Below are 27,663 nucleotides of genomic sequence, written 5' to 3'. Positions count from 1 at the left end.
ATCTAGCCCAGGAAAAGGCATCACCTCCAGATTTTCCCAATGTTAGTAGCTTGAATGAACAGCAACTTAGAAACCTGAATAGCAGACATTACAGTGTCTTGTCTTGTGCTCTAGGCACCACTAACAAGCATGGCAGGAATTGTAGAATTAAGCATACAATATGATACTATAATGATGAGCATACTTCAGTTAGTAGATTTTAATAAGATTTTAATAATACTGGTAAAACGCCAAATTGCATAATGACTGAAAATATGGAGTACAAAAACCTTGGAGACGATAAAAGTTCAGCAGAATATAATGCTTTATTTTTTTTTTTTAAAAGAGAGCAAGTAATACTCTCCAAGAGAAGAGAGTCATTTCTAAACAAAGGTACTAAACACAGCTAATAAAAAATTAAATTAGATAAAAGACAAGGTGCACTGACATGCATTCCCAAGCCTGGTGCTGATTAGTGAGGCTGTTTGGTTAAGCAATATTTTTGAAGACAAAGGCAATGAGCCAGTTTGATTAAATATGCCCAAGTCACCACTCTAGCTAGAACAGGCTGCCTCCAAATGGGCTCAGTGCTTTTATTTTAAATTCAATCTCATGTTAGAGAGTAACCCAGATGCTGAACAAAGATGGTCTGCAAGAGGACAGACAGAACTCAACCTTGGTGTGCAGACACAGTTTCCAGGAGATGAAAAGAGGAAGGAGAAAGGATTTGGAGTTATGGGTCAGAATACCAACTCTGATATTATTCCCTGGGTGAACCTCAGTGAGTCATTTCTCTTCCTGCTGCCTCAGTTGCCTCATCTGTTAAATGAATGGTGGGATTAAGAAATATCAGAAGCTCCTTGAACATGAAATCCTATGAGTCCTTGACCTTAAACCTACAAACAATTAACAGTGTTCTGAGAGTCAGGAACAAATTATTCCTAACAACGGACAGTACACGGAACTTTGAAGAACAAGGTGAATTAAATGCAGTGTCTGACAAGAAGACGTAAAATGATTCACAAAAAAACCAGCTGTTTCTGCTCAGATCTTGTGACTAATGTAAATGATAACTGGTAAATGATCATACAAGTAAGCACTCAATCTGTATTTACTGATATGGTGCAATGCCCCTCTGTTAGGATCTAACAAGACAAACCAGCAATCCTAAATATGGGACTGTCATCTTTTTTTGGTGACCTTCTCCCAGCACTATTTTGAAGCTACCATAAGACGAGCCTCTGTTTTTAACAGGGGCACTTCCATGTTCTACTTCATTGGGATAGATGTTCAACACAGTGTGTCTGCTCATCCCTGCTAAGAAAACAACAACAATTATTTATCTGTTCTCCTAGCACAAGTAAGCACACTGCATATTAGTGAAAACCGAAGCAATAAGATGGCATAGAATTTATCTCAGTAATCCCAACCAGCCCCAGTGAATAGGTACCAGGGTAACAATAAGGGGCTCTTATCATAGAGCCACAGATCATGTATGCCCAACATGTTATTTTTACAGATGAGAAAACAGAGGCCAACAGATTAAGTCATTCACCCAATTTACAGTAGGTGGTAAATGGCATAGTCAGGATATGAATCCAGGTCCTCTGACTCCTTTCACTGCCCTGTTTTCTTCTGGGAAAGGAAGAAAAGAAACACCCCTATGCTATATATGCCTATGCTATAGATGTTTCTCCATTTCGAATCACAAATCAATAGTTTAAACAGATGTAGATTCTATGACACAGAGAGACAGTAAGGAAGATTTGAGGATTTCTTTAGAAGTCTACTTTTGCTGTACTGCCTATTAAAAAGTTATGGGTAACTTCAAGATGAAAGGCATTAGCAGCTTCTTAGAAGAGGATAATCCCAATCTTCTAGAGTTTTAATGAGACGTAACTCATTGAGGCTTTTGACTTTTTGGTTGGCTGTTAATTGAATCAAAGTCAATGACAATCTTGCCATACTTGGGTGTGAATTTCCTAAACATGAAAAAAAAAGAAGAAAAATATAAAGATGTTATTTCATGAGTAGTTTAAAATAATTTGTTTACTTTGGCTTAACCAACATTTTCTATAAGGAAAAAAATGCTCTATGTTTTGCTTGAAATTTTATCTGAGCCAATTAGAGTGCACCATACTGAGAGAAAAATGGACAAAAACAGTAAAGACAAAAAGACACACAGGGTTGCTTAGGTTGTGTGTTCTTTAACTTTTGGAGTTTGTGAATTAACAGGGAGTCAAAGGATTTCTAACAAGTGAGCTGCAGGATATGACATCAGATTACTGGCTTTCTTCCCAAATTTATCTCATTTTCTAACAAATTTTGCAGTAAGTTTAAAAGGGTATTTCTGGTGGCTCAAGAGTCTTAAATTTTACTTTACCTCTTGCATAGGGGCAGATAAATCAATGAACTTTTAATAGAAAGTCATTTAAAAATTATACTTGCAAGTATAAAATTAAAATGAGACCCAAACACTGAAAAAAAGTCAAATCTCCCCCAGCAATTAAAAAAAGACTATTTGGGGACTGTGTTTATTTCTTTGGATCAGACAGCAAACAAAGAATTATGCAAATAACATGGAGTTAAAGTCTCATAAGGCATTGCACTGTTTAATTCAGGAAATTCATTAAGCACAGCCCATATCCCTAACCATTAATGTAATAGGCAAAGACCTTAGGTCATTACCTCAAGCCCACTGTTGATTATGCTGCTGACCATTATAAACCATCCATGGCATCAGAGCTACTTCCTTAAGCTTTGCCATCTCAAAAAAGGCTCAACTAACTTTTCCCCAAGAATCCAGGTGGCTGATCTAGCTCACAAGTAAAACATCTTATATTCTTATTTTGCCCAGCCAAGATGATGATCAAAATCCACATAGCTTTTGAAGGCAAGAAATAACTGAATGACTTCAAACCTCAATTTAAAATACCGCTGTAGGAATTCCTGGGTGTCTCAACCTAGCAGGCTGCTTTCATCCTAAATTTTCTATGCCACATTTGTTATATTTGCAAAACTTAAGAAGGTCTTATGTTAATATTGTAAAACTCTGTGAATTTATAAATCCCCCCCTCCTAGAATAATTAGTTGAAGCCTTAGAAAGTTACTGGAATTGAAGACTGTTAAACAGATTGCCTTCAGATGCTCCTGTCATCGCTTTTAAAAATCTATTCTTTCGATGACATTGTTCAGATTCTTATTACACTGACAGTGTTCCCATCATTTCAAAAGCCCCAACAAAGCAAAGAAAGTCAGGTATCCCAGAGAGGAATTAGCGAGCATACTCCAATGTTGATGCAAGTCAAATAAACTTCTTCATTAGGAAGAGAGATTTTTCAGAACTCAAACAAACAAAATAAAAGCCTCACATCCATCAAAAGTTTGTCCTTTTACCTGAATTTAATCCCGGCCAAGTCAAACAGGACTCTTGCAGCTGTGGTTTCATCACTATCGTGGTATTTGTCAGATATAAAAATAACTTCTTTTATACCTTAAGAGATAATGTGGAAAAGTCCATTAGGAAATGCAGATACAAATAATATATAAGATTTACAGAAACAGATGGAGTCCTTGTAGTATCTGATTAATTACACTTTGTAAGGGGAACTTACAGAAAATTCCAATTCTCACGAGCAAAAATCCCTATCTTTTATTCTCTGACATAGAAAAGAAAAGTTAGTGCACAATATTCCCAATAACAAACTTAGAGTCCCACCTCTACCCCACTAATGTGAAATGGAAACATATTAAAACATTTAAGGTTTAAGATGATGACTGAATTTTAGGTATAGGATTAAAGATTTAGAGCTGAGGTCAGCTTTGGTCCAACTCCTTCATTTTATGGATGAAAAAACTGAGGTCTAACACAAGTAGGTACACTATATTAAGGAAGGACCTAACTTGAAGCAATAAGATACTGTAGATTTAGAGCCTACCTAGGAAATCCCAACCAGCCCCAGCTGGTTGCATCATCAGGCCACCAGAGAGGTCCATGACCCAAAAAAGTTTAAGAGTCTCTGATTTAGAAATAAGTGCCAAAATACTTCCAATTCCAATGTTTTATAGCTTGAGAGGTATAGATGTGTTTATTTCAAACTAGTTCCTTGGAAGCAGACAGAACGCACTTGTCCTCATCCCCTTCTGACAATACCAAGCTGGAAAGCACCCCATCTGTGCTAGCATGGTCCCCGTTTTTTCCTACCCACATATAAACAAGACTATGCTTTTTTTTATTCTTGCTTCTTTTCCATTGATCCCTCTGGAGAATACAGTCTGGAGAAAATAAAATCCGAGGGAAAGTACAAAAGGAGGCCAGAAAGGTATTTTTATAAGAGCCCTTCAACATGAGGCTTTTGATTTCAATACCCCCACATGGAGGCACATGATAAACAGGCCCTTTAAGCCACACATCTGGCCAACATGATAAGTGTTTAGGACTCAAGTCGAGAGCTTTATAGAGATAAAGTATACTGTAGTTAGCTCAATACTTGGATATCAGAGTCTGAAGAAGGAGAAACGTTCCAAGCAGCACCCTTGCTGCAAGAACACAGATTTACAGCAGCTGTAATAAGAGGAAAAATTAAAGGTGGATCATATAAGTCTTATGACATTTCTGAACAAAGATATTTTAAAATCTTCAAATATCTACCCTATATTACATACAAATTAAAATTTCATGGAGAGGCTCCCAACTGACCTTGTTTCAGACAGAAGTTCATTTCCCCCCCTAATCTACGCATAATATGTCAGAGTACAGTAAATTGACAGTAATTATATTCAATGTCGGTGTTGTTCTTTGGCAGCTCAGCGGTTTAAGAAGTTGCAAACCTAAATTAAAAACATGCTAAGAATCACAGAGGATACAATTAGTCTTAGAATACCTGGCACCATTCAAACACAAAACACGGAAAATCTCCTGCAAAGTTGATAGCGCAATTAATTTAGATTTAAACAACAGCAATTTAAAATAAAATACATCTGTGATGAGGTACTCAGGAGCAGACAGCAATGCATATGTGACAAATCAACCTGGCACCAGCTCTTACCTGCCTGGATGATGAGTTTAGCACATTCATTACACGGGAATAAGGCAACATACATGGTGCAACCCTTCACATCTGCTGAGTTTTTGTTCATAATGGCATTCAGTTCAGCATGGCACACTGTACGATGAGAGAGGGAAATACAATACTCCAGGTCATGAAGAATATATTGTTATTGATAAAGTTATTTTAGCTGTATCCTATACAAGATCAATCACCTGAATGATGAAGATTACAATTTTTAAAAATCAGTAAATAGAGGCATCCCAAGATCACCAAATAAAGCAAATAAAGCCAAGTGGTCTGACCAGTTTGGTAATTAGCAACAAAATCATCAGCCACAGTGGCACTGCTGGGTTTTAAGTACCTACAACAGATACCAAGGCCCAAGGCCAAGCACTTTTACCTACCCTAAGTGTTACAATAACCCATGGCTTCAGAATACCTTAGAGACCCCAAATGTCTATGGAAAATGGCTCACTTGTGAATTTACATGCATATGTAAGAATATTATTATGGTCAAGAGTATAAGACATAGTTTGTTTTTTTTTTAACAAAAGAATTGGAAAGTAAAGCTAAGCATTTCTCTCTTGAGGAACTGGGTTCACCTCCCAGGTGACTCATCCCAGAAACACTTAAAATATACCCAAGAACTATAAGAATGTACAACAAACAGTTCAGCTGAGTAAATACACCTTTTTTTTTTCCTCAAAAGAAAAAGGAGATAGAATAAAAGGGAGAAAAATAAGGGAAGAGAGACTGCATTGGTCCACATAAAGGCTACATTTTATCTCAAATGAGCTTGCATAACACCTGTGTGTGATCTACAATTCGTATGTTTTTCAGCTAATATCTCTTATTTTTTTCTTTTCAAAGGAGTCTCTATTTAAACGCTTGTATCAGGTAAATTCAGTGACAATGAAAAATCTAAATTCTTTACCAACTGAACAGTCCTTGAAGGTTTCAAAAATAGGGTTAATTTCGCTAATTTTTCTCTCCCCCATTATATTGTGATCTCCTCAACAGTAGGGGCTGTCTTTCGTCTTTCTTTGTATCCCTAGCACTTAATAGAGTGCCTGGAACATAGCAGGCACTTAATAAATGTTCCTTTATTGACTATCTGACATTTCTGCCAGTGTGACAGAATGACACTTGACCAGATCTAATCCATCTTTCAAGGTCTAGCCAAAGTCCAACTTTTCCTCCATCAAGCCTCTTTCTCCCTTCTCTAAACCCACAGCACTTCTGTCTATACGATTCATTTGGCACTATATTATCTACTCCTCTGCTAAACTTTTTAACTTTAAAAAAAATTTAAAGTTTAAAAAACTTACTAAGTTAAAAAAATTAACCTAATTACTGATTTATTTCATCACATTACTCTAATTTCCTAATATATCCCTCCCCTATTCACCCAAAGAACCATCCCTTATTTTTTAAAAGAAAAAAAGTACTTCAGTGAAGCTAATCAAACAATTTCCAACAAAATAAACAGTGTTCTACACTCATGCCCTCCCTACTAACGCTAAGTAAGGAAGAAGATACATACTCATCTCTCTTCTTTTTTTTTTTTGCTTTTTAGTGAGGCAATCGGGGTTAAGTGACTTGTCCAGGGTCACACAGCTGGTTAAGTGTCAAGTGCCTGAGGCCAAATTTGAACTCAGGTCCTCCTGACTCCAAGGCCAGATCTCTATCCACTGTACCACCGAGCTGCCCCTCACACTCATCTCTCTTCTTTGGGGCCAAGCTTGGTCATTATAATTACATAGATTTTTGTTTCAATTTTTTATTCGTTGACATTTACACTGCTGTGGTCAGTGTGCATATACTGTTTTCTAAGTTCTACCTTCTTACTCCACATCAGTTCATGTAAGTCTTCCCATTTTTTTTTTGTCCTTCATAGTCATTATTTCTTAAGATGCAGTAATATTCCACTGCATCGAGGTTCCATAATTTCTTTACCTCTTCCCCAAATGATGGGCATCTGGTTAATTTACAATTTTTTGCCCTACAACCATAAGTATTTTGAGGCAGATGGGACCCTTCTCTCTATTTCTGACTTCATTCTATTCCTTAAGGTTTTATACATTTACAATTTGTCTCTTCAAATTAAAAAGGCATTGGGGCAGCACTTAACATTACCTAGCTGGAAAAAAAAAAAGTAAGGCATCTACTGCTATTCCTTTCTGTATTCCTCATATTGCCTTGGTCAGGCTTACACGTAGCAAAAAATTAAATAAATATTTGTTGCATGAAGGAGGGCATACCTCTTTCCCTGAAAAGAAACAAAACTTGACATGAGTGGCCCATACATCAAAGCTAAAGCTGTACTTCCTATGAAGCTTCCTGGTGGCCATACTAAAGTCACTTCCTGGGCACCTGACGACATAAAAAGACCCACAATGTGGGAGTCCTTTGATTACTGGCATTGGAGTCACCTCACTTTGCCTACACTCATCTCCACATGAAGATGAGGGGCGCTGTCTATCCAAATAGCCATTTTATGCTATGGCTGAGCCAACCACCTTTTGTTAACTGTTCCAAAATGGAAGAAGGGGCTGGCCTGAGTTGGACTGACTTGTAACTCAGAATACATGAAGCCTTCTTAATCCTCCCAGATGTTATGTGTGTGTGTATGTATGTACGTATGTATACACACACACACACGTAAATGTCCCAACTCTAGCTGTGTGTGTGTGTGTGTGTGTGTGTGTGTGTGTGTGTGTGTGTGGCAGTTGGGGTAAAGTGACTTGCCCAGAGTCACACAACTAGTAAGTGTTATGTGTCTGAGGCCAGATTTGAACTCAGGTCCTCCTGAGTCCAGGGCCGGTGCTCTATCCACTGCACCACCTAGCTGCCCCTTCAGTAGCTTTTTAATGGCTGTTCCCCACACCTGAAATGCTCTCATTCCTTACTCCTGGCTTTGTGGACCTTATTCAACATTCAGCTCCTTCTCTACCTTCTACAGGATGCCTTTACCCCTCCCTCCACTGCTAGCTCCTTTTCTGATATTACCCTCCACTTATGCTATATATATATATCTTGGATATACATAGAGTTATTTGTATACTGTCTCCCCCATTAGACTGTAAGTTCCTTGAGGGCAGAGGTCTGTTTTTGCCTTTCTTTGTATCCCCAGAACACAATTCAGTGCCTGGCACACAATTTCATAAATGCACATTGCTGGCCTGCCTGTCTGATAAAGGCTTACAAAACTGATGGACTGAATAGAGGCTTACACCATTTCAACTGCCCAGAAATGTCTGAAAAAAGAAGTAAAGGTTTTGCTTCCAACAGGAAAGAGGAGCTCCATCCCAACATGCCTTCCTCCTAAGAAATGCCTAGAGCACAATCATCTCCCCATCCCACGAGGCCAAGAAGTTTGGTGCAGAGACTATGCAATGCTTGTTGTTAGAAACAATTAAATGTAATTGTCTTTTATGCCCCCCTGGAGGGCAGAGCCCTGTCTGCTCTGCTCTTTGGAACTCCCTTGAAGCCTAATGCAATGCTATCAACACAATGGATGTTAAATATTTATTGAATGAATAAGGGAAGAAATGAGCGCCCCAATAATTGATGGTGAAAGTTTAGACTTCCTAAATCCAAATGTCAAAGTGAGGTTCCCTCTACCAACAAAATACATTTTGGGTTACTTTCTATTCAGAACATTAAACAGGTTATGGACACAATTATATTGTGTTCTGAATCACCAGAAGAAATTGTCAACACTAACTACAACAGTCTTCCCTCAATTCACACTAGGCAGTTTGGGGCAAAATTTAACATTTCTATGTCCTGACTCATTAATGGAAATTACCATATGAAATAGATCCTCACAGCTCAAGCAGCATTTTACAATTCTGCATAGAAAGAAACTTGTGGTTTATAGGCAATAAGGCAGAGAATTATAAATAGGCCTCCTTTCACTTAGCCGCAAAATAACTGGAGTTAAAATGTAAAACCCTCCCTATTGAGAACATGGTCGGCTGGGCAATGTGAAAACCTTGAAATCGGTGTGATCCTTGGAAATACATGAAACTACCTCTGTGGGACACAAAGGCTCCCAGCTGTCTAAGTGAGCACCAAATCTGGAAAAAGGCAAAAAAGCTACCTTAATAAAGAGATACAGTACATGTCGTTTCATTCCAGGGTTGAGTCAACAGCACGTGAATCCCTCAAATCACATCATTCCTGGTCATTTGCTCTGTAATCTCTCTTGGGTTCTAGGGATCTCTGTAAAGAGAAAATGCAACTCTCTTCTTTCCATGGTGGAGGGGTGGGAGACTATGGGCTTAGGTGCTGCCATTTTGTAGTTGGTTGCACTTAATTGTTTTCCTTTGTCATAAGGGGAAGACTACAAGAGATGGGGGCTATCTGGATAGGACTGTGACCTTGAAAACAAAAAGCATCAATAAAACATTAGTTTTTTTTTTTTAAAATGTTAGGTAAGCTTTCTTCTTCACAGTTCCATCTTTACTGCCATCATTGCTTTCCATTGTGTTTAAACCTCAAAAGAATTAAGTTCTCTGAAGGCAGGAACTAGGTAATTTTTCATTTTTGTACTCCTGGTGCCTTAAACAGTATAGGAGGTTAACAAATATTAGTTGAATTGAAATAAATTCCTGTAATTATGCAACTGAGTTCTATCAGAGCAAAAGGGCCACAGCTAGGTGGTGCAATGAATAGAGTGCAGGGACAGGAAGACCCAAGTTCAAATCCAGCCTCAGACACTTCTCAGCTGTGTGACCCTAGGCAAGTCACTTAACCTTGTTTGCCTCAGTTTCCTCATGTGTAAAATGACCTGGAAAAGGATATGGCAAACCACTCCAGTATCGTTGCCAAGAAAACTCCAAATGGGGTCACAAAGAGTCAGACACGACTGAAACAACTGATCAACAACATGTTGATCAAATGAACCTGATAAGTGACAAAACCACACTGGGCTGAGAAGAGACAAGGGGCTGTTCTTTGTATACCTAGTAACTAGTTCACAGTGCCCTGCACATAGTAGGAGCTTAATAAATGCTGGATTAGACCAGAAGACACCCAAAGTAGTAAGTCCAACATTCTTTTCTTTCTTGAGTATCGGTCCCATTGACTGCCCGCTGGACAATCCAGTGGCCAATTCAATCCACCTGGATGTCCCATTAGCATCTCAGACTCAGCATGTCTGAAACAGGATTCATGACCTTTTCCTCCCAAAACCAGCCTTACCTTACAATGGCTTTATGTCTATTGCGGGTGATGCCATCTTCCCCATCACCCACGCTTGTGACCCGCCATCTTGCTGTTCCTCCCCCATGGTATGCCATCTCCCTATGTCTAGAATATGCTCCAGACTCACTTGGGCTCCCTGGCTTCCGTCAAAACTCCACTCAAATTCCACCATTTGCCAAAGGCCTTTCCTTGTGACCTCCTCTCACCTTGAGGTTTCCTTGTATTTGCTCTGTGTGCCTTTAATGTACACAACTGTGTGCATGCAGCATCTCCCCCCCATTTGAAGTTGAGTTATACAGGGGCAGGGGATGTGTTTTTGCCTTTCTTTGTATACCCTACACTCAGCAGAATGCCTGGTACACAGTAAGTGCTTAATAAATGCTTGTTGACATGACTCCTCCAACTCTGGGTTTGCACTCTCATAGCAATTAGCAGTGAAAACAAATGAACATAATAGAGACCTGCTATTTCATGTCCAATCTTCTTTTTCTGTTCTACTATGTATGTGCAAATACCCTTTATTGGTTTTTAAGTTCAAAATAAAATTTAAATTAAAAAAGAAAGAGAGAGAGAGAGAGAGAGAGAGAAAGAGAGAGACACCAAAGCCCTCCCACCAAATCCTTTCTAATCTAAGTTTTGGTCTAATCTTTAGTTCACTAGAAGAGCTGAAGCAACAAACAGTTCTCTTGCCTGATATATGAGCACATACTGACCACTGATGCCTCTGCTTATCTCTCGATGGGTCAGGGTCTGTGTTTCTGGTGTTTACACCCCAATAACTAGAACAGCGTCTAGCATTTGGTTGTTTGTTTAATCATTTTCGGTCATGTCTGACCGTGACCCCTTTTTTGGAGTTTTCTTGGAATGGTTTGCCATTTCCTTCTCCAGCTCATTTGACAGATGAGGAAACTAAGGCAAACAGGGTGAAATGACTTGCCCAGGATCACACTATTAGTAAGTGTCTGAGGCCAGATATGAACTCAGGAAGATGAGTCTTCCTGACTCCAGGCATGATGCTCTATCCACTTCGCCACCTTGCTGCCCTTTCTGGCAGTTAATAGGTACTTAAATAAATGTATCCTGAATTGCATCTGTCTCCCCTTCTGACACCCTGCCCAACTTTTATATTACAACCACAGCAGGTGTCACATACGTCCAGACCACTTCAGGCCCTAATAATGGCTTAACTGCCCTACTACAAAAGTCTCCTAACTGATCTCTTTGTTTCCATGCTCTCCTCCCCTTCCTAATCAACGCTTTGCTTAGCTGCCAAGATAATCCTAAGACACAGGTATATGTCACTCCCCTGATCCCCCATATCCTCAGGGACTTCTTTATGATAAAATGCCAACTCCTTAGCCCTTTCAAGGGCTGCCACCCCTCTTTCTGGCTAGCCTTCACTTACTCTGGCTGCTCCACCTAAAATGGACTGCTGGTCACTGCCCAAATTCCACACACCATCTCCCACCCTGGAGCATCTGCCCAAGTCTTCCCCCATGCCTGGAATGTGCTGCATACATTCCTCAATTCTGTGTCTGATTGCTTATGCCGGTTCCACACTGAGCTCAGATGTTACCTCATACCTGGGAAGCCTTCCCCGATTCCTGCAGGCAATGTGCTTCTTCCTTCAAATTATCCTATAACTCCTTATCTCTCTCCATGTTCTATCCCCAGAATTTAAGTTTCTTGTGGTCAGATACTTTTTGTCTTTTTTTTTCCCCTTACATTCAATTCCATCCATAGCACAGATGGAGTGCTGGGCCTGAATTGAGGAAGTCCTGAGTTCAAATCCAGTCTTAGACTGTGAGACCCTGGGCAAGTCACTCTACCTCTGTTTGCCTCAGTTTCCATGTAAAATGGAGATAACAATAGCACCTACCTTGCAGTGTTGTTGTGAAGATTAAATGAGCTAATACTGGATTGAAAAAAGAAAAGCACTTAGTATAGTACTTGGCCCATAGTAGGCACTACGAAAGTGCTTATTCTTTTCACACTAAATCCATTAACACTTTCTCTTCTCATCCTTCCAGACATCTGTGCTTCCTTTGCTCTTGGTGACCAGTCTCCATTTTAGTGCTTTCTAGCCTCAAGAATGGGGCAGCTTGGGATAGTTAGGTGGCACAGTGGATGCAGCACTGGCCCTGAAGTCAGGAGGACCTGAGTTCAAATCTGGTCTCAGACCAGACACTTGACACTTACTAGCTGTGTGACCCTGGGCAAGTCACTTAACCCCAACTGCCTTGCCAAAAACAAAACAAAATTTAAAAAAGAATAGGGCAGCTAGGTAGGTGGCACAGTAGATAGAGTGCCAGACCTGCAGTCAGGAAGATCTAAGTTCAGATCTGGCCTCAGACACTTACTAGCTGTGTGACCCTGGGCAAGTCACCTAACCCTCAGTTTCCTCTTCTGTCAAATGAGCTACAGAAGGAAATGGCAAACCACTCCAGCATCTTCGCCAAGAAAATCCCAAATAGGGTCATGAAGAGTTGGGCAGGGCATACCTGCTTGGACGTCCACCTACTTCTCTGATCACCCTCTGATAACTCCCTCCTCCCCCACCACTGTGGGGATTTCCCAAAGCACAGTCCTAAGCTTTAATAGCATTTCTCCCCCTTTAGTCATCTGCTTGAAGAATCGGCCTCCCCATTCAAGGCTTTCAAATCTTTATCTCTCCTCCTGACTTCGCCTCCCCAGTCCCTTCTTTATGAGCAGCCAGCAGGAAATCTGCATCTTGAGGCCACTCCAGTGAAATTCGACAAATAAATATTCCCCCCCAAAGCTAAGAAGCTAAGGAACAGACTTATCTTCCTATTTTGCTAAGCAACCTTAATTCTCAGTTGGAATTCCCAAGTATCACTGTGGTAAGCATTGTAAACAAGTCTGATGACAAAAACCAGGCAGATGAAAGTGACTTTCCTAGTGATCTTAAGAAAAATGTAGGCTTTTTGTATCCTCAGGAGGCATGCTGGTCAAGTGTACCAAAGAAGGCACAGCATCCTTGAAATATTCATGAGATGCTTTAAATCTGTGAAAATATGACCAATTACTAAAGCATTTTAGCTCCAATTCTTTAGAAATAGCTAAGCGATAATGCCCAAATGAAACTAACAATACCTAATGCTTATTTGATAAGAACAGAGAATAATATAAAACCGTTCAATTATTTCCCCAAATTATCTAAAAGGCAAGAAATTAGATGCCAAAAATATCAGATTAATACTTTTAAAAGCTTTATTGCCAGAAGGAAAATCTTCTTTTCAGGTAATTATAAGACAATTCGTATGCTTGAGTCTCTTTTCTTGTTACTGACTCTCAGAATTCAGCTCTGCATTAACCCTGGACCAATGTGAAGACACTGCATAATTAGAAAAATATATTTTTCAAAATTCTCCCTTGCTTGATTAATCCTTACTGTCTTGTGTAGGCGGTTCACCTAGAAGGCTGACAAATTAACAGGATATATTCTATCCCTGGTTAGATTTAAAAGATTCTGGGTCTTCATAATTTTGGAGATTTGACTTTTATCTCATTTGATATAAGACGAAGATCTGTTTCTGACAATGGTATTATTAAGATTACTCACAGAGGTGACAAGGTAAGAAAAAAATGAAGGGAAGACACTGTCAAGGGAAAAAAAAACTTAATGTTCCTCCAATAATTTAGCAGTAATGCGACTTGAGTACAGCCGATGGATCTGAAGACGGGACACAAGGATGACAGGTAATAATGACGCCCGGCAAAATAGGGCAGCAGGTAGCCTTTCGGTTTTTGCTCCTATTAAAGAGGAGAGGAGTTTTGTAGATTGCCTGAAAGCCTTCATTTTCAAAGGTAGGGTATTTTTCTTTTAAGAAATGTTTTCCAGCTCAGAGAACCCATCTTGACCCAAGCTACCTTTAGAAATTAGGTTGCTTGACACAGCAGCAATGTTAGGGCAAAGGGCTTATAGCCAGGTATAGGTGATGTGGGACCACTTAGCAATGGTGCACACTGATCTCTGCAAACTAGCAGCAGGACTCTATTTTATGTGTTTCTCTGGGGAACTCATTCCCTGAACCAAGTTGATGACTCTGAAAGTTCTGGGACTTTGAGGGCCACCTATGTTCAAAGTGTAGACAGCTCGGTTCATTGACAAGACAGGGTCAGGTTGTAAAAATAAGAGAATCTTACGCCATAGCTCTTCTGGAATTTTTTAAGAGTAAAATGTGCCCTCTATCCAATGCATCCTTGCTATCCAATTAACAACTGAGATGAGATGGGACACGCAGGTTCAATGTCGGCTTGTTTGTGACTCTGATAATTACTTGTTAATTTTCACCATAAACTCCAGCTATATTCTGGTAACTGAATTTTATGACTGACCCGAGTCAGAGGACCTTGAGTGGGGTGTTCACTATTCAATTAACAACTAAAATGAAATGGGACACCTAAGTCTAATATTGGCTTGTGTGCGGCTGTCTCATAATTTCTTCTTAATTTCCACCATAAACTCTACCTGTATTCCGGTAACTGAGTTTTATGATTGATTTGAGTCAAATTACTTTGTATTAGAATTCCTACTCTGCCAATAATTCTGTGTGGCCTTGATTTTCTCACCTGTAAAATGGAGGGGTTAGGCTAAGAGATCTCTAAGGTCTGTCTCAGCTCCAAAAAACTGAGATTCAAAGTTTTTTGTTTGCTCTTTTAATTTTAACTATCAAACGTTCCCACAGAACAAGAAAGAACCTTAGTCGGGGATCACCTGTTCTAACCTCCCACCTGACACTCACTGATGGTCCTCCTCCCTCTACCACACTGCTGACAGGTTGGTCATTCAGTCACAGTCTGAGTACTTCTTATGATGGAAACTCAATCGTTCTTTTTTCTGTAAAAATCAATTTACAGAATTATTCAGCTGCTTCTTGAGTTAAAATGGATTTTCACTATTCATTTTCCAGTTACTGAAAGACATCCTGTCAGGGCCTTCGTATATCAATGCTGCTCTTTGGAGTACATATCGTTTGGGTCAACAATTTAACAATTTAATATTCTCTAAATCTAAGTCCTTTCCCTTAGAAAAGCACAGGAAATGTTCCCTATGGTCATTGCTACATGAAGCAAACATTTTAGGTCAGAATTCTCTATCTGAGCATCTTCCAATTTATACAGTCTGCTCCATTTCAAAAGCCACCCCTCATTGGATGTTATCAGAAGCTCTATTACTGAACTCTTTCATCTCCCATTCACCCCAACCATCACGGTAGAAGAGTCAAAAGATCTGGTTTCAAATCTCTGACTCTGACTCTAGGTCATACCTGCATGACCTAGCTTCCTCACCCAACTAATGGGAAGGAAAGAAAGAAAAAGACATTTATTAATCATTTAACATGTGTCAAGTACTGTGCTAAGTGCTAAGGATATGAATACAAGCAAAAAGAAAGTCAGTCTCTGGCCTCAAGAAGCTTATATTCTAATGGATAAAGACAAAACATAAAAGGGAGCTGAAAAGGGAACTGAAGTGGGGTGAAGGTACCAAACTCCAGGGCATGGATCTCAATGCATTTTCCGTTAGCATCACTGTTACAAATAGTGATTCTCACATTCTCGCTAATAGTGATCAACTATTAGTGCCACACTGCAATAGCTCATACACTCATCCCAGTTCCTAACTTTCAAGAATTCAAAACTATGCCTTAGCTGATGTCTCACACTGGAACTTCCCTCAGCGCCTGGGGTCTCCTCATGCTGGAATATCCATCTACCCTTTCTGCCTTCTCACATTGGAATATCCCTCCACCAGGCCCAATGGTGAATTTCCTGGGGTCTCCATTTCGTGGAAGGGTCCAAGCCAACCAACCTTCATTATCCCCCCAGACTCGTTTGACCATTCAGACTTAAAAAACTATGCCTTGGCTTTAAGCATTTTCACCTCCATACTCTATCTCATTTTATGTTTTCTTCTGCTATTAGGACAGAAGCTTCTTGAGGGTAGAACCTTGCTTTTGACTTACATTTGTATCCCTAGCCCTAGGCACAGTGCCTAGCACATAATAAGAACGTCTTTCCCTCCTTCTTTCCTTCCCCTTCTCCCTCTTTCTTCCCCTTCTTCTTTCCCTCAACCTTCCTTCCTTCCATTCCTCTCTGTCCCTCTCTCCCTTTCTTCCTTCTATCCTTCCTTCCTTCCTAAAACAATCCTATTAGATAGTATAAGATTAACCCAAGTATTATTATAACTACTTGACAGAGAGCTGGGTCTTGAGACATCAAGTCTGGTACTGTTTCCACTTTAACATGGAAGACATAGAAAAATACTATTTGACAGAGGAAAAAGGATATGCCAAGAGGAACAGTCTAGGTCCCAAGGGTACTGGGCCCTGTCACTGACTATGCTACGTGTATAGACTTGTCCCAATAGAATGGAAGCCCTCGTGAGGAGGGATTGCTTCTTTTTGTCTGCATCTCCAGCTCCTGGGACTGTTCCTGACACACAGGAGGCACTTAATTAGGTCGACTGATTGATTGTTCATTGGCCTGGCATACCTACCACCATTTATAACATTGATTTTCCTGGAAAATATTTACAGAAAGTAGGACATCACATCCCTTTCTTGGCAAAGAGGTGGAGGACTATGGGTACCTAATGTTACATATGCTATCAGACACCAATGTTCCATCCCTTGGTTTTACTTAACAACTTTTCTTTGTGAAAAGAAAGGGTTTTATGGAAGGAAGAGAGAGGATATTGGGAAGTATCTGTAGTATAAAAAACAAAAGGCATCAATAAAATTTTTAAACAGAAAAGAAAATGTGTCCAGATCAATCCCTCACTTTATACCAGGGCTCTAACCACTACCCCACCTAGCTGCCCTATGAAGGAACAGGCTTTAGGTAGCATAGTCTAACAACCCTTTGCCAAGGTAACCAGCTTGGAATGAACCTGCAGTTGTGATGGAAATAGCATTTGCCTTGAGCTAGCTGAGCTTGGGCAGCTAAGCGGTACAGAGGATAGAGTGTTAGGCTTGGAACCAGAAAGACTCATCTTCAAGGGTTCAAATCAAGCCCCAGGCACTGACTAGCTGTGTGACCTTGGGCAAGTCACTTAACCCTGTTTGCCTTAGTTCCTTATCTGTAAAATGAGTTGGAGAAGGAAATGGCAAACTACTCCAGTATCTCTGGCAAGATAATCCCAAATAGGTCATGGACTGAAAAACGATTTCACAACATAAAGCTGAGCTAAGCTTGTTTAGCATCAATATACTACTACCTCCTGACCCATGATGACCCACAGTAAGGATGTCAAACTCAAATAGAAATAGGGCCACTAAGCCACACAAAAGGATCCCTATAAGCCATTAACTTAGGAAACCACATATTAATATCATCTATGTTCTCTTGTATTTTTATTTATTTTGTTAAATATTTTCATTATGTATCTGGTTTCCATGTTTGACATCTCTGATGTACAGTTTACTCCCTATGAAAATGTATATATGCTATTTTCTATCATATATAAATATTTTAAATATGTTTATATATGTTTGTGTATATATACACATAAATGTATATATACATACGTGTGTGTGTGTGTGTGTTTTACTTATATTACACAAGGCTCCCATTAACTCTGGACATGGAGGAAGCACCTAGACTACAATGGCACTGGTTTCTCTACCTGAAATTCAAGTGAAAAATTCAACAGATCAGTATCAAAAGACATTGAAGCCATCAGAAAAGAAAGCAGGCAAGCAAAAGAAGATTAGATACTCTCAGAAGCCTCTTTACATAGCAGTCATTTGGAACATGAATCTTCATCTATTCACAGCAAGTAGAAACTGACAGGTTCTGGACCAGGTAGTTAGAAAGATGGCAGAAACCCAGCTGATGTTTCATCTGGTCCAATGAAGACACCACTCCAAAGTAAAAGCAGATCTGAGAGTGCAAAGGGATTGTCAACAGCTCAGATCGCCCAGAGGAGGTCTACGAGGGGATGTCCTTGACCTGATGCCTTCAAAAGCTGACTTTTTCACCATCCAGCCATTCTAACCCCCTCTCTCATGGCTCAATGGAGAGAGATCAACTTGGTATCCAACTGCTCCTCTTCTTAGGTCAATCTTTCTTCTGTTCCCCAAATGCAACAGTTCAGAAGCTCCTTGCCACGTCCCTCTCTCCCCCCAACTCATTCATGTCAACCCTAAAGCCAGAGAAATGAACACTGAACAGCGGCAGGCTATCATCCACCCCCTCAATGTCTCCAAGACCTTCAGGACAGGGGCTCTACACCTAGGGATTAGATTTTTAAAAATATTTTAATAGCCACATTCCAATACAACTGATTTCCTTTATAATCCTATATACATGATTCAATGCATCTAAAAATTACTGAGAAGGGGTTCACAGGCTGCCAAAAGGGTCCAGATCTCCCTTCAAAAAGGTTAAGAACCCTAGCTTTAGAAACAAGCAGTGTATTTGCAAATGTACTATGTATTCTTTTCTTTTTTTTTCTGCCAGAGAGAGAAGGTGAGAAGGGGATGAATCACAACCACCACAGCACATTATTATCTAGCACATTCAAGCTTTCAAAGCATTTTTCCGTAACGATCCTTCTGAAGTAGGTAGTGGTATAAGCATTATCACCCTTATTTTATAGGGAAAGAAACTAAAACTCAAGTACATGACTAGCCCAAAGTCACACAGATAATAGCTGCTAAAACAAGAGATGGAAGAAACGGAGAGAAAGGTCTCAGAAAGAACAATACAGACTAAAGAGCCAGTGAGAGTGTACAGGTAAACCACAGGGGCTAAGGTAAAAAAAAATCCATCAATTACAGCAAAAACTAAATGCCTACAAAGTGCCAGGTGCTGGAGATACAAGGGCACAACTGAAAGTCTCTGCCCTCAAAAAATGTAATGAAAAAGGAGTAGCATGGCTTGTAGCAGAGGCATCAAACCTGGCCCACCAGCCAGCAAAACTCCATCAGAGATTAAAATGTAATTGAGAAATGTTTTAACAAAGTAAATAAAAATACAACACAACATAATGTTAATATCTGGCTTTTGAAGTCAACATCTGGCCAGCAGGGATCTGTTTCTATTTGAGTTTCACACTACAAATCCCACTTGTGATACTTATAGCTGTGTGACCATGGACAAGTCATTAACCTCTCTGAGCCTCAGTTTCCTGGCCTATAAAACTGAGTTAATAATGTCTGTAGTACTTACCAAACGGGTTTTTCGTTTGTTTGTTTTTTTGGGGGAGGGGGAGTTTGTTAAATGAGATAATGTATATAAAATGCTTCGCAAACTTTAAAGTGCCTATGTAAATGTCAGTAATCATGCAGGTGCTGCTGGAGCTGAATAAACCCAATAAATGAAACCTGAATAAAGTGTGAGAACTTTTAAGTGACTGACTTCAGGACTTACTGCCCAACTGAATCCCTGGTTATCTACTCTCTTTCAAATTACCTAAACAACACCCTTCTCTTGGCAGTAAAGACAACTGAAAAGGCACTGTATTTGCAATGCTCCTCTAGATGCAAAGAGGCTTGAAACCAAAATAAAACCAAAAAAAAACCAGAACAGGAGGAATCTGGAGAAACACTTGAAGAACTGTACCAACTGATAAAGAATGAAATAAACAGAAGAAATAATACGCCTAAGAACGTCAATGAAAAAGATCACTTAGAGAAAACCAACCTGAATGACTGATATAAGAAATTGACCCCAAAGAACAGATAGTGGAACAGGTCACTCTCCTTTTGGCAGAGAGGTGAGGGACTATGGGGGCTGAATGATGCCTACCTTGTCAGATAAGGTCACCACAGTGGGTTGTTTTCTGTTTAGCTTTCTCTCTTTCATACAAGGGAACGTTCAATTCCAGGAGGTAAGAACAGGAAATAGGAATAAATATATCCAAAACTGATGTAAAAGCAAAGGCATCAGTAAAACTTATTGGGGGAAAAAAGTATGTCCCCACTCCAAACCCCGTGATTTCTCCAAAACTGTAGGAGACTTGACAAGATAAACCAGTATCCCTCCATTCACATTCACTGTTATTTACAAATATCCCTTTAAAACTTGAACCTGAAATAGTTTGATCAGCAACAGAACTCTCCTACCAGAGTTCATGCAGTTCTTTTTTTACTGCAGGGCTGTTTAAGAGTGATGGGTTACTCTTCATGTTGACTTTCAGGAAGACTCAAAATCCTTAGGGAGGGGTAACAGAAGGAAGGAGAAGTTTAGGGAAAAAAAATCAGCATGGACCAAACCAACCATGGCAGAATCCATTAAAAATAATTTCCCTAAAGTCTTTATCTTATTTTAATTGATAAGCACTTACTGAGTATATTTTGTCAACGTTACTGACTTTTAATTTTCAAACAAATAGGGTGAGTTTGCTCTTTTTTTTTTTTAAATATAGAACAAATTAAGCTCATCTCTTTTTTATTCTGTTGCACTTGGTACCTGTGGGCTATAACCAGTGTGCCAAGAACAGGGTTGATCAAGTAATCAATAAATAAATATTTATTAAGCACCTACCAAGTGCCAGGCACCGTGCTAAGTGCTGGGGACATAAAGAGAGGCAAAAGATAGTCCCTGCCCTCAAGGAGCTTACAATCTAATGGGGGAGATGACATGTAAACAAATATATACAAAGCAAGCTATGTAGAAGATAAATAGGAAACAATTAGCAGAAGGAAGGCCCTGGAGTTAAGAGGGGTGGGGGAAGGTTTCTTGTAGAAGGTAGGATTTTAGTTGGGATGTAAAGGAAGACAGGGAGGTCAGTAGCATAAGACTTTCCTTTTCTGTAAAAGCTCACCCAAAGTATAAGTTACTGGGTTGTCGGTAATCATGCAGAGTTGTATGCTTTTCTCCCCCAGTGTCCAACACATCTGTCTGGTCAGGAATTCTATGACCCTTTGACATGATTTGCTCCACTTAACAACTGTAGGAGGTCGGTAGAACAAGAATTAATTTCTTTATCCACTGTAGAGATGAAGATCCAATAAATGGAAGCCTATTTCTTGGACATGGGTTGTCTCTTATTTTTGTATGTGGCACAAAATGGATAAAAGTGCCAGGGTGAGTTAGACCTCAATGTGTTCAAATCCAGCCTCAGATATTTACTATGATCCTGGCCAAGTCCCTTAACCCCAGCCTGTCTCAGTTTCCTCATCTGTAAAATGGGGATTATAATCGTACCTACCTCCCAGAGTTGTGAAGAACCAATAAGATAATATCTGCAAAATGCTTAGCACAGTGCCTAGAACATAGATGGTGCTTAATAAATAACTGTCCCCTTCTCAGTGCTTAGCATATTTTGTTGTTGTTCAGTCATTTTAGTCATGTCTAACTCTTTGTGACCCCATTTGGGTTTTTTTTGGCAAAGATGTTGGTGTGGTTTGCCATTTCCTTCTCCAGTTCATTACACAAATAAGGAAACCGAGGCAAATAGAGTTAAGTGACTTGCCCAGAGTCACACAGCTAGTGACTCTGGCTAAATTTAAACTCATGAAGATGACTCTTTCTGACACCAGGCCAGGTGCTCTATCCACTGTGCCATCCACCTGCCCTGCTTAGCACGTAGTAAGTGCTTAATAAATGCTTGGTCACGGTCCCTATGCTAAGCCTTAACATATGACAGAACTGAATAATCTGAGGGAACAAATCTTAAGTCTTGAGATCATTTGGGATCCCTCTCCTCGGTATCCCCATTCCCCTCCATAGCAAGGGTCCTTGACAGAAGAACTGACCACAGAATCCAGGTCAGGACTAACCAGACAGACCAAACTGGCTTAAAATCAACAGAGCCCAACTCAGTTCAACAAGCCTTCTTAGGTACTTCCCACCATCTGATTGGTGAATTCCCTTCTAGCCCACATCTACCACCTACGACTTGGTTACAATCTTCTTTCTCTGACCCCACATTGTAGGAGTCCCAGTCTTACCAATGACTGGCTGTATACACACACTGACTTGGATAATGTCCAAGAAATAGGCTCCCTATGTGTCCTTGGGAGTCAAGACAGACATCAATCCTTTACAATGGATAAAGAAATTAATTCTTGTTCTACCAACCTCCTACAGTTGTTATAAAGAGTAGATCATGTCAAAGGGTCATAGAATTCTGGGCCAGACAGATGTGTTGGATATTGGGGGAAAAAAGCATCAATGCCATACCGATCTATAAGAGGATATTATTAACACTACGTGCCAGGCACAGGTGGAGACAATGAGGATACCAAGGCAAAAATGAGGGATTTCACTGTAAAAGGAAACAGAGGCTCAGGAAAGGTTGGGTGACATGTCCACAGTCACATGGGCAACTGGTAGAAGGGCTGAGATTTGAACCCAGTACTCATTAACCTAAACCATACTGCCTCTATAAGACCAAGCTCTAGCAGAATAACAATAATTATTTTAACTGCCATTTGTGAAGTGATTCAAAATTTGCCTTACATGTCTCACTGACTACATCTCATTGAACCCTATGAAATTCTTGTTATTTTATTTTTTATAAAGAATTTTATTCTTCTATTACATATCTATAACTATATATATCTTCTATACATAGATATATTCTTCTATTATACAGATGAACAATTTTTAGATGAAGAAAACGAGGCCTGGAGAAACTAACAGACTTGCCCGAGGTCATAGAGCTAGTTAAGTGTTGAGGCAGGATCTGCATTATGACTGGGGGGCAGCTCTCCACATTGAGAGTCTAAAGGTTTATCTACAACAAAACAAGATGTTGTTTTGTTGTTGTTCAATAGCTTTTTTCAGTTGTATTCAACTCTCTGTGACCCCATTTGGAAAGAAAAAGAAGAAATAAGAGAGGAAGATACTGGAGTGGTTTGCCATTCCTTCTCTAGCTCATTTTACAGATGAGGAAACTGAGGCAAACAGGATGAAGTGACTTGCCCAGGGTCACATAGCTAGTAAGTAAGTGCCTGAGGCCAGATTTGAACTCAGGAAGATGAGTCTTCCTGACTCCAGGCCCAGCACTCTATGCACTATGGAGCTAAGCAGCTGCCGCTTACAAGTATTCTCTCACAATAAAGTCTAATATCTACATTTGCTGAAAAATTAAAATGAGGAAAAATGGCCAAAAGAGCTCCAATTTTACTGTAGTCACCTAAATTCAAAATTAATGGTATCTTGAACAAAGTCCTTTAATTGCAGAATTTAAAAATTCATGCTCAATTATCATACTCAGTATTTTAAGTTCACTGTGGTATCTATCATTTGGGTAGGAAGGAACAGTGAGAAATAGTTTATGCCTCTTCTAATTGGGAGGTACAAAGTCGCCAGAATGGATGAGGATGAAAATAAATGTCCTTCTCCTCCAAGCCTACACCAGCTTTCTGCCCTCAGGATCAGGACTACACCATGCTAGCACATGGCCTGCGTTCAATAAAATACTTTACTGATTCACTGATTTAAAAGGGATTTCCAAAGTCAGTTCTTTCTACTTCAGAACATTTTCCCTTCCTCAACAAACATCTTCTGACCACCTCTAAGGGCAAGGCATTAGGCTAGTTGCTGGAGATAAAAGGGAGATACTGTGTAAAGAGCACTGGTTTGGACATTAGGGAGCTGACTTTAAACTTGGAGGCAGAGACCCTGTCTTCACATTCCTGTTTCTTACTGCCTATGTGACCTCAAGCAAGTCACAATATCTCAGGGGTTCAGTTTCCTCACTGGGTTGGACCGAATGACCTCTAAGGCTCCGTCCAGCCCTGCCTCTCATGATCCTAAAAAACATTCCTTTTTCTCAAAGACCTCAAAGTACAGTAGGGGAGATAGAACATGTGTATAACAAGTTAAATGTCAATTATCAACTGGGCACAGGCTGAGTGAGTGGTATTCTATGGAAAAGGGGTGAAGGAGAGAGGCAGAGAGGGAAAGAGAGGGGAGGAGAAAAGGGGAGAGGGAAGAGAGGGGGAGAGAAAGGGGTAGAGTTGTGAAGAACTTGGGAGAGGAAACAGATCTTGGTTTTCTGACTTCTAGTTTTGAAAGAGAAGACATGAGACTCAATTCTCTTCAGGTTTCTAAAGCAAGAGAAAGATTCTGGGAAAAAGCCAACATATAGAGGAACTGGCAACTCAATCATGTTCCTATCCCCCAGCTACACTTGGGTCTTCTCCCCTTGGTTGAAATGTGGGACTCTTTCTCTTGGATGAACTGAGATGTCTCATTTGTATTTCCTCTGATTTCTATTTGCTATCAGCTTGGATAAATGGGTTTGTTTGCTATTTGCTTTATATGTTCTTTGTTGCCCTGGCATTGGTGGGAAGGGAATCAAGCTTTCAATGTACAGCTTTGGGTACTCCTTACCAGTTAAAAGGTGAGTGACAGTGATTTCCTCATCAATGGAAATCTCTCTAAGTGGACAAGGATGGAGTGAAGTACATTCCTGGGGATGACCTCCGGGGTCCCTTCTGAGTCTGAGCTAGCTGGTTAGATAGATAGATAGACAGGCAGACAGATAGAGTTAAGGACTCCCCTGTCTTCTTGAGTTGCCATATTTTCCAGAAATACTGGACCTAGAGAATGCAGAAGGTCCTAAATGTGTTAAGGATAAGCTCCCCCTCTGAGCTGACATAATTTGTTGTTTGCGCCTCAAGGCGGACTCCCTCTGTGTCCTTGGGAGTCAAGACAGACATCAATCAGTCTGCACTAGAGTAAGAAGTTTTTTTTTTGTGCAACTGAGACCCTTGTAGATAGGCACACTATCCTATCTTCCCGGTCTAACAGTTCCCAAGGGAAAAGAATGCGGATTTTGCCATCACCTTCCTTCTCCCCTTCAACAGGAGATTAGTCCTTTCCCCCTCCCCTATGAGTTCCCTATAACATAAACACCAAGACTTTACTTTCCCTGCACTGCTGGGCTCCTTGGTACAGGGAGTTCCCATGTGCATGTGTCTTTCTCTTGCAATAAATTCAATTGCAGTGTATGCCTTATGGACTTGTGACACTGTTTTTGGTTAACAGTAAATAGACAGGCAGACAATAAACAAATACAGATATAGACAGATATACATATACACACATACATATACATACATATCTATCTATCTATATATATATTTCAGTTCCCTCTCCACCAAATCATAAGACCCTTTCCCATTATACATTGTTTTTCCAACTTATTTATTTCCTCCATGCTTCCTACTCCTTCACCTAAAGGGAGAATAGGAGGGAGGAAGAAGGGTTACATCCCTTTTAGCACTCAAGATCTTGAGAAGTCTGAAAGACTAAGCTGATTCTCATCAATGCAACCCATGGCTGCTGCCACCAAGCACTGTTCACAACTCTATGGCTCTGGCTTCCCCTGACATTTTCTGGACTCCTTATAATTCAACAACCCTTTGGTTGGTTGAGAAACAATGTTTGCTCAGATTTGAAAAAGCACTATCCCAATGCTAAGAATTAGACTGTTTAACTTTAAAAACAAACAAAAAACTTGACTCACAGGATTGAGATGGACCTTGAAGATCATCTATTGTTCTATCACCCCCATTCTAGACATAAAGAAACTGAGACACAGAAAGGTAAAGTCTTGTTGCCCCTAAACGTATTTGTGTGTTGAGTTGCCCATGGTCATATGGCTAGTTAGTGTCAGTGAAAGAGATTGGGACCCAAGTTTCTTGGCCCCCAAACCAGGCCTCTTTATACTCAAATTTTTCAAATGCTATTAGGAAAAATATATATATAACAATAGTTTACATTTAGACAATTTTCAAGTCTAGACTTATGATTTCATTAATGTCGGGAGTAGCTCCGGGTGAGAACATTCTCTCTAATAGTCCAGCTCTGCAACTCATCTGCTCTTAGAATCCTGCTTAGGGGCACTGCTTTAACAAGTATTGACAAAATACTAACAGACTTAGAAGAGACCTTAACGTTGCCTCATCCAATCCTCTTATTTTATAAAGAAGGAAAAAGGGGCCAGGAGAGGCAAAATGACCCACCCAATGTCACACAGGTAGGCAAAATGGCAGAGTCAGGATTTCACAGACCTCCACAGGATCATGACTGGACCTCAGAGGTCAAATGTGATCTGAAACCAGGTCCTCCACCTCCAAATCCTGACTCCCCACTGCACCATGATGGCACAAGAGCCTCATAACAACCCTGGCAGGCAGAGAGTACACATATTTTGAGTCTTTTACAAATGAACCCGAGATGCGACTTTCCCAAGGTCACACAACTAGAAAAATTGTCCAGCTGGGATGTGAATGCTGGGCTGACTCCAAGTCCAACACTCCTGGTATTATTACTAAAGCACACTGTGATTTTTTTTTTTTTTGGGGAAGTGGGGTTCAACTTGTAGTAACATTCACATTCAAATTAAAAACTGCAGGCACCTCAAGGGAAATAATACAAATAAATCCAGAAATTAGCAAGAACTAAATTTTGGTTCTTATGTCTATGTTCAAATAACACCTAAAAATTTTACTTTAAAATCATATACAAATAAATTCTGTAAACTGGAGATTCTCTAGGGAAAAAAAAAAACAAAAAAACTCATGATAAAGTTAAACCTCACTAATTCAGTCTGATAATGGGGGGAGGCCAGACTGGATTAGTATAATATCTTATTTACAGACTATTTTAAAGAATTTCAGTCTCATTATTTCCAAAGCCTGGATGAGAACCCCAACTGCTAACAAGGTATTTCCAAGCAAAAATCTCATCATCCATAATGAACAGATAGGATATATTTATAATTAGCAGCATTCATTGCATATCAACAATTAATGTTCTAAAGTACTTAAAATCACTGAATGTGCCCCCAAAGTCTTATTTAGATTGTTAATTTCTTAGCAAACCCTTTCATTGGGGCAACAGAGAGAAAAACATCAAATAAGTCAGGGTACAAATATGGAGTATGTTACTTGAAATTGGCACTTTAGGACAGTTAACAGTAAAAATAATGTTGAACCTGGACATAGTACATGAGGTCAACTCCTGGTTCTGTTTCTTACTAATAGTATGGCATTGGGTCAGTCACCTAACTTCTCTGGGGCTGAAGTTTCCTCATCCATAATACAAAGGGGAGGAAACTCAATGACCTCTGACGTCTTTTCCAGTTTGAATTCTACGCTCTAATAAATCTCAAAGATTTGCAAATACTAACAAACCCTATGTCCTTGTATAAGAAGCATCTCTGCCAGGTTTCATGTTATCTCAGGCTTTCTGAAGACAGCCCTTCAGCTGGGCATTCTAGCCCTCTTAGTCTGGAAAAAGTTATTGTATCCTTACCCTGACTCTCATTTACAGTTACATTCTCCAGCATGTCCCCAGTAATTCAACTCTCACAATCACAGATTATAACATTAAAGCAAATTAGCAAAAAATCATTACTTAAATGCTCTTTTCTTGAGACTGTTTACAAACAGTTAAGCGTTCAGGCAAACCCACTTCAGACAGAAAGCCAGAG

The 27,663-nt window shown here is 39.8% G+C and overlaps 1 protein-coding gene across 1 annotated transcript in view; it reads right to left on the bottom strand.

Moving 5' to 3' along the window:
• Nucleotides 1-286: 286 nt before the first annotated feature.
• DCTD (dCMP deaminase) overlaps nt 287-27,663 on the bottom strand; it is a 44,278-nt gene continuing 16,901 nt past the window's right edge. The window contains exons 4-6 of the mRNA XM_027837473.1: nt 5,028-5,144; nt 3,376-3,472; nt 287-1,961 (exon numbers count right to left, since the gene is read on the bottom strand). Of these exons, the coding sequence (XP_027693274.1) occupies nt 1,880-1,961; nt 3,376-3,472; nt 5,028-5,144 (296 nt within the window). The 3' untranslated portion in view covers nt 287-1,879. The remainder of the gene's footprint in view (nt 1,962-3,375; nt 3,473-5,027; nt 5,145-27,663) is intronic.

The sequence above is a fragment of the Vombatus ursinus genome, unplaced genomic scaffold (genome assembly GCF_900497805.2).
Source record: "Vombatus ursinus unplaced genomic scaffold, bare-nosed wombat genome assembly UNPS02014821.1, whole genome shotgun sequence".
Taxonomy (NCBI): domain Eukaryota; kingdom Metazoa; phylum Chordata; class Mammalia; order Diprotodontia; family Vombatidae; genus Vombatus; species Vombatus ursinus.
This window is presented reverse-complemented; position numbering and strand designations above follow the sequence as displayed.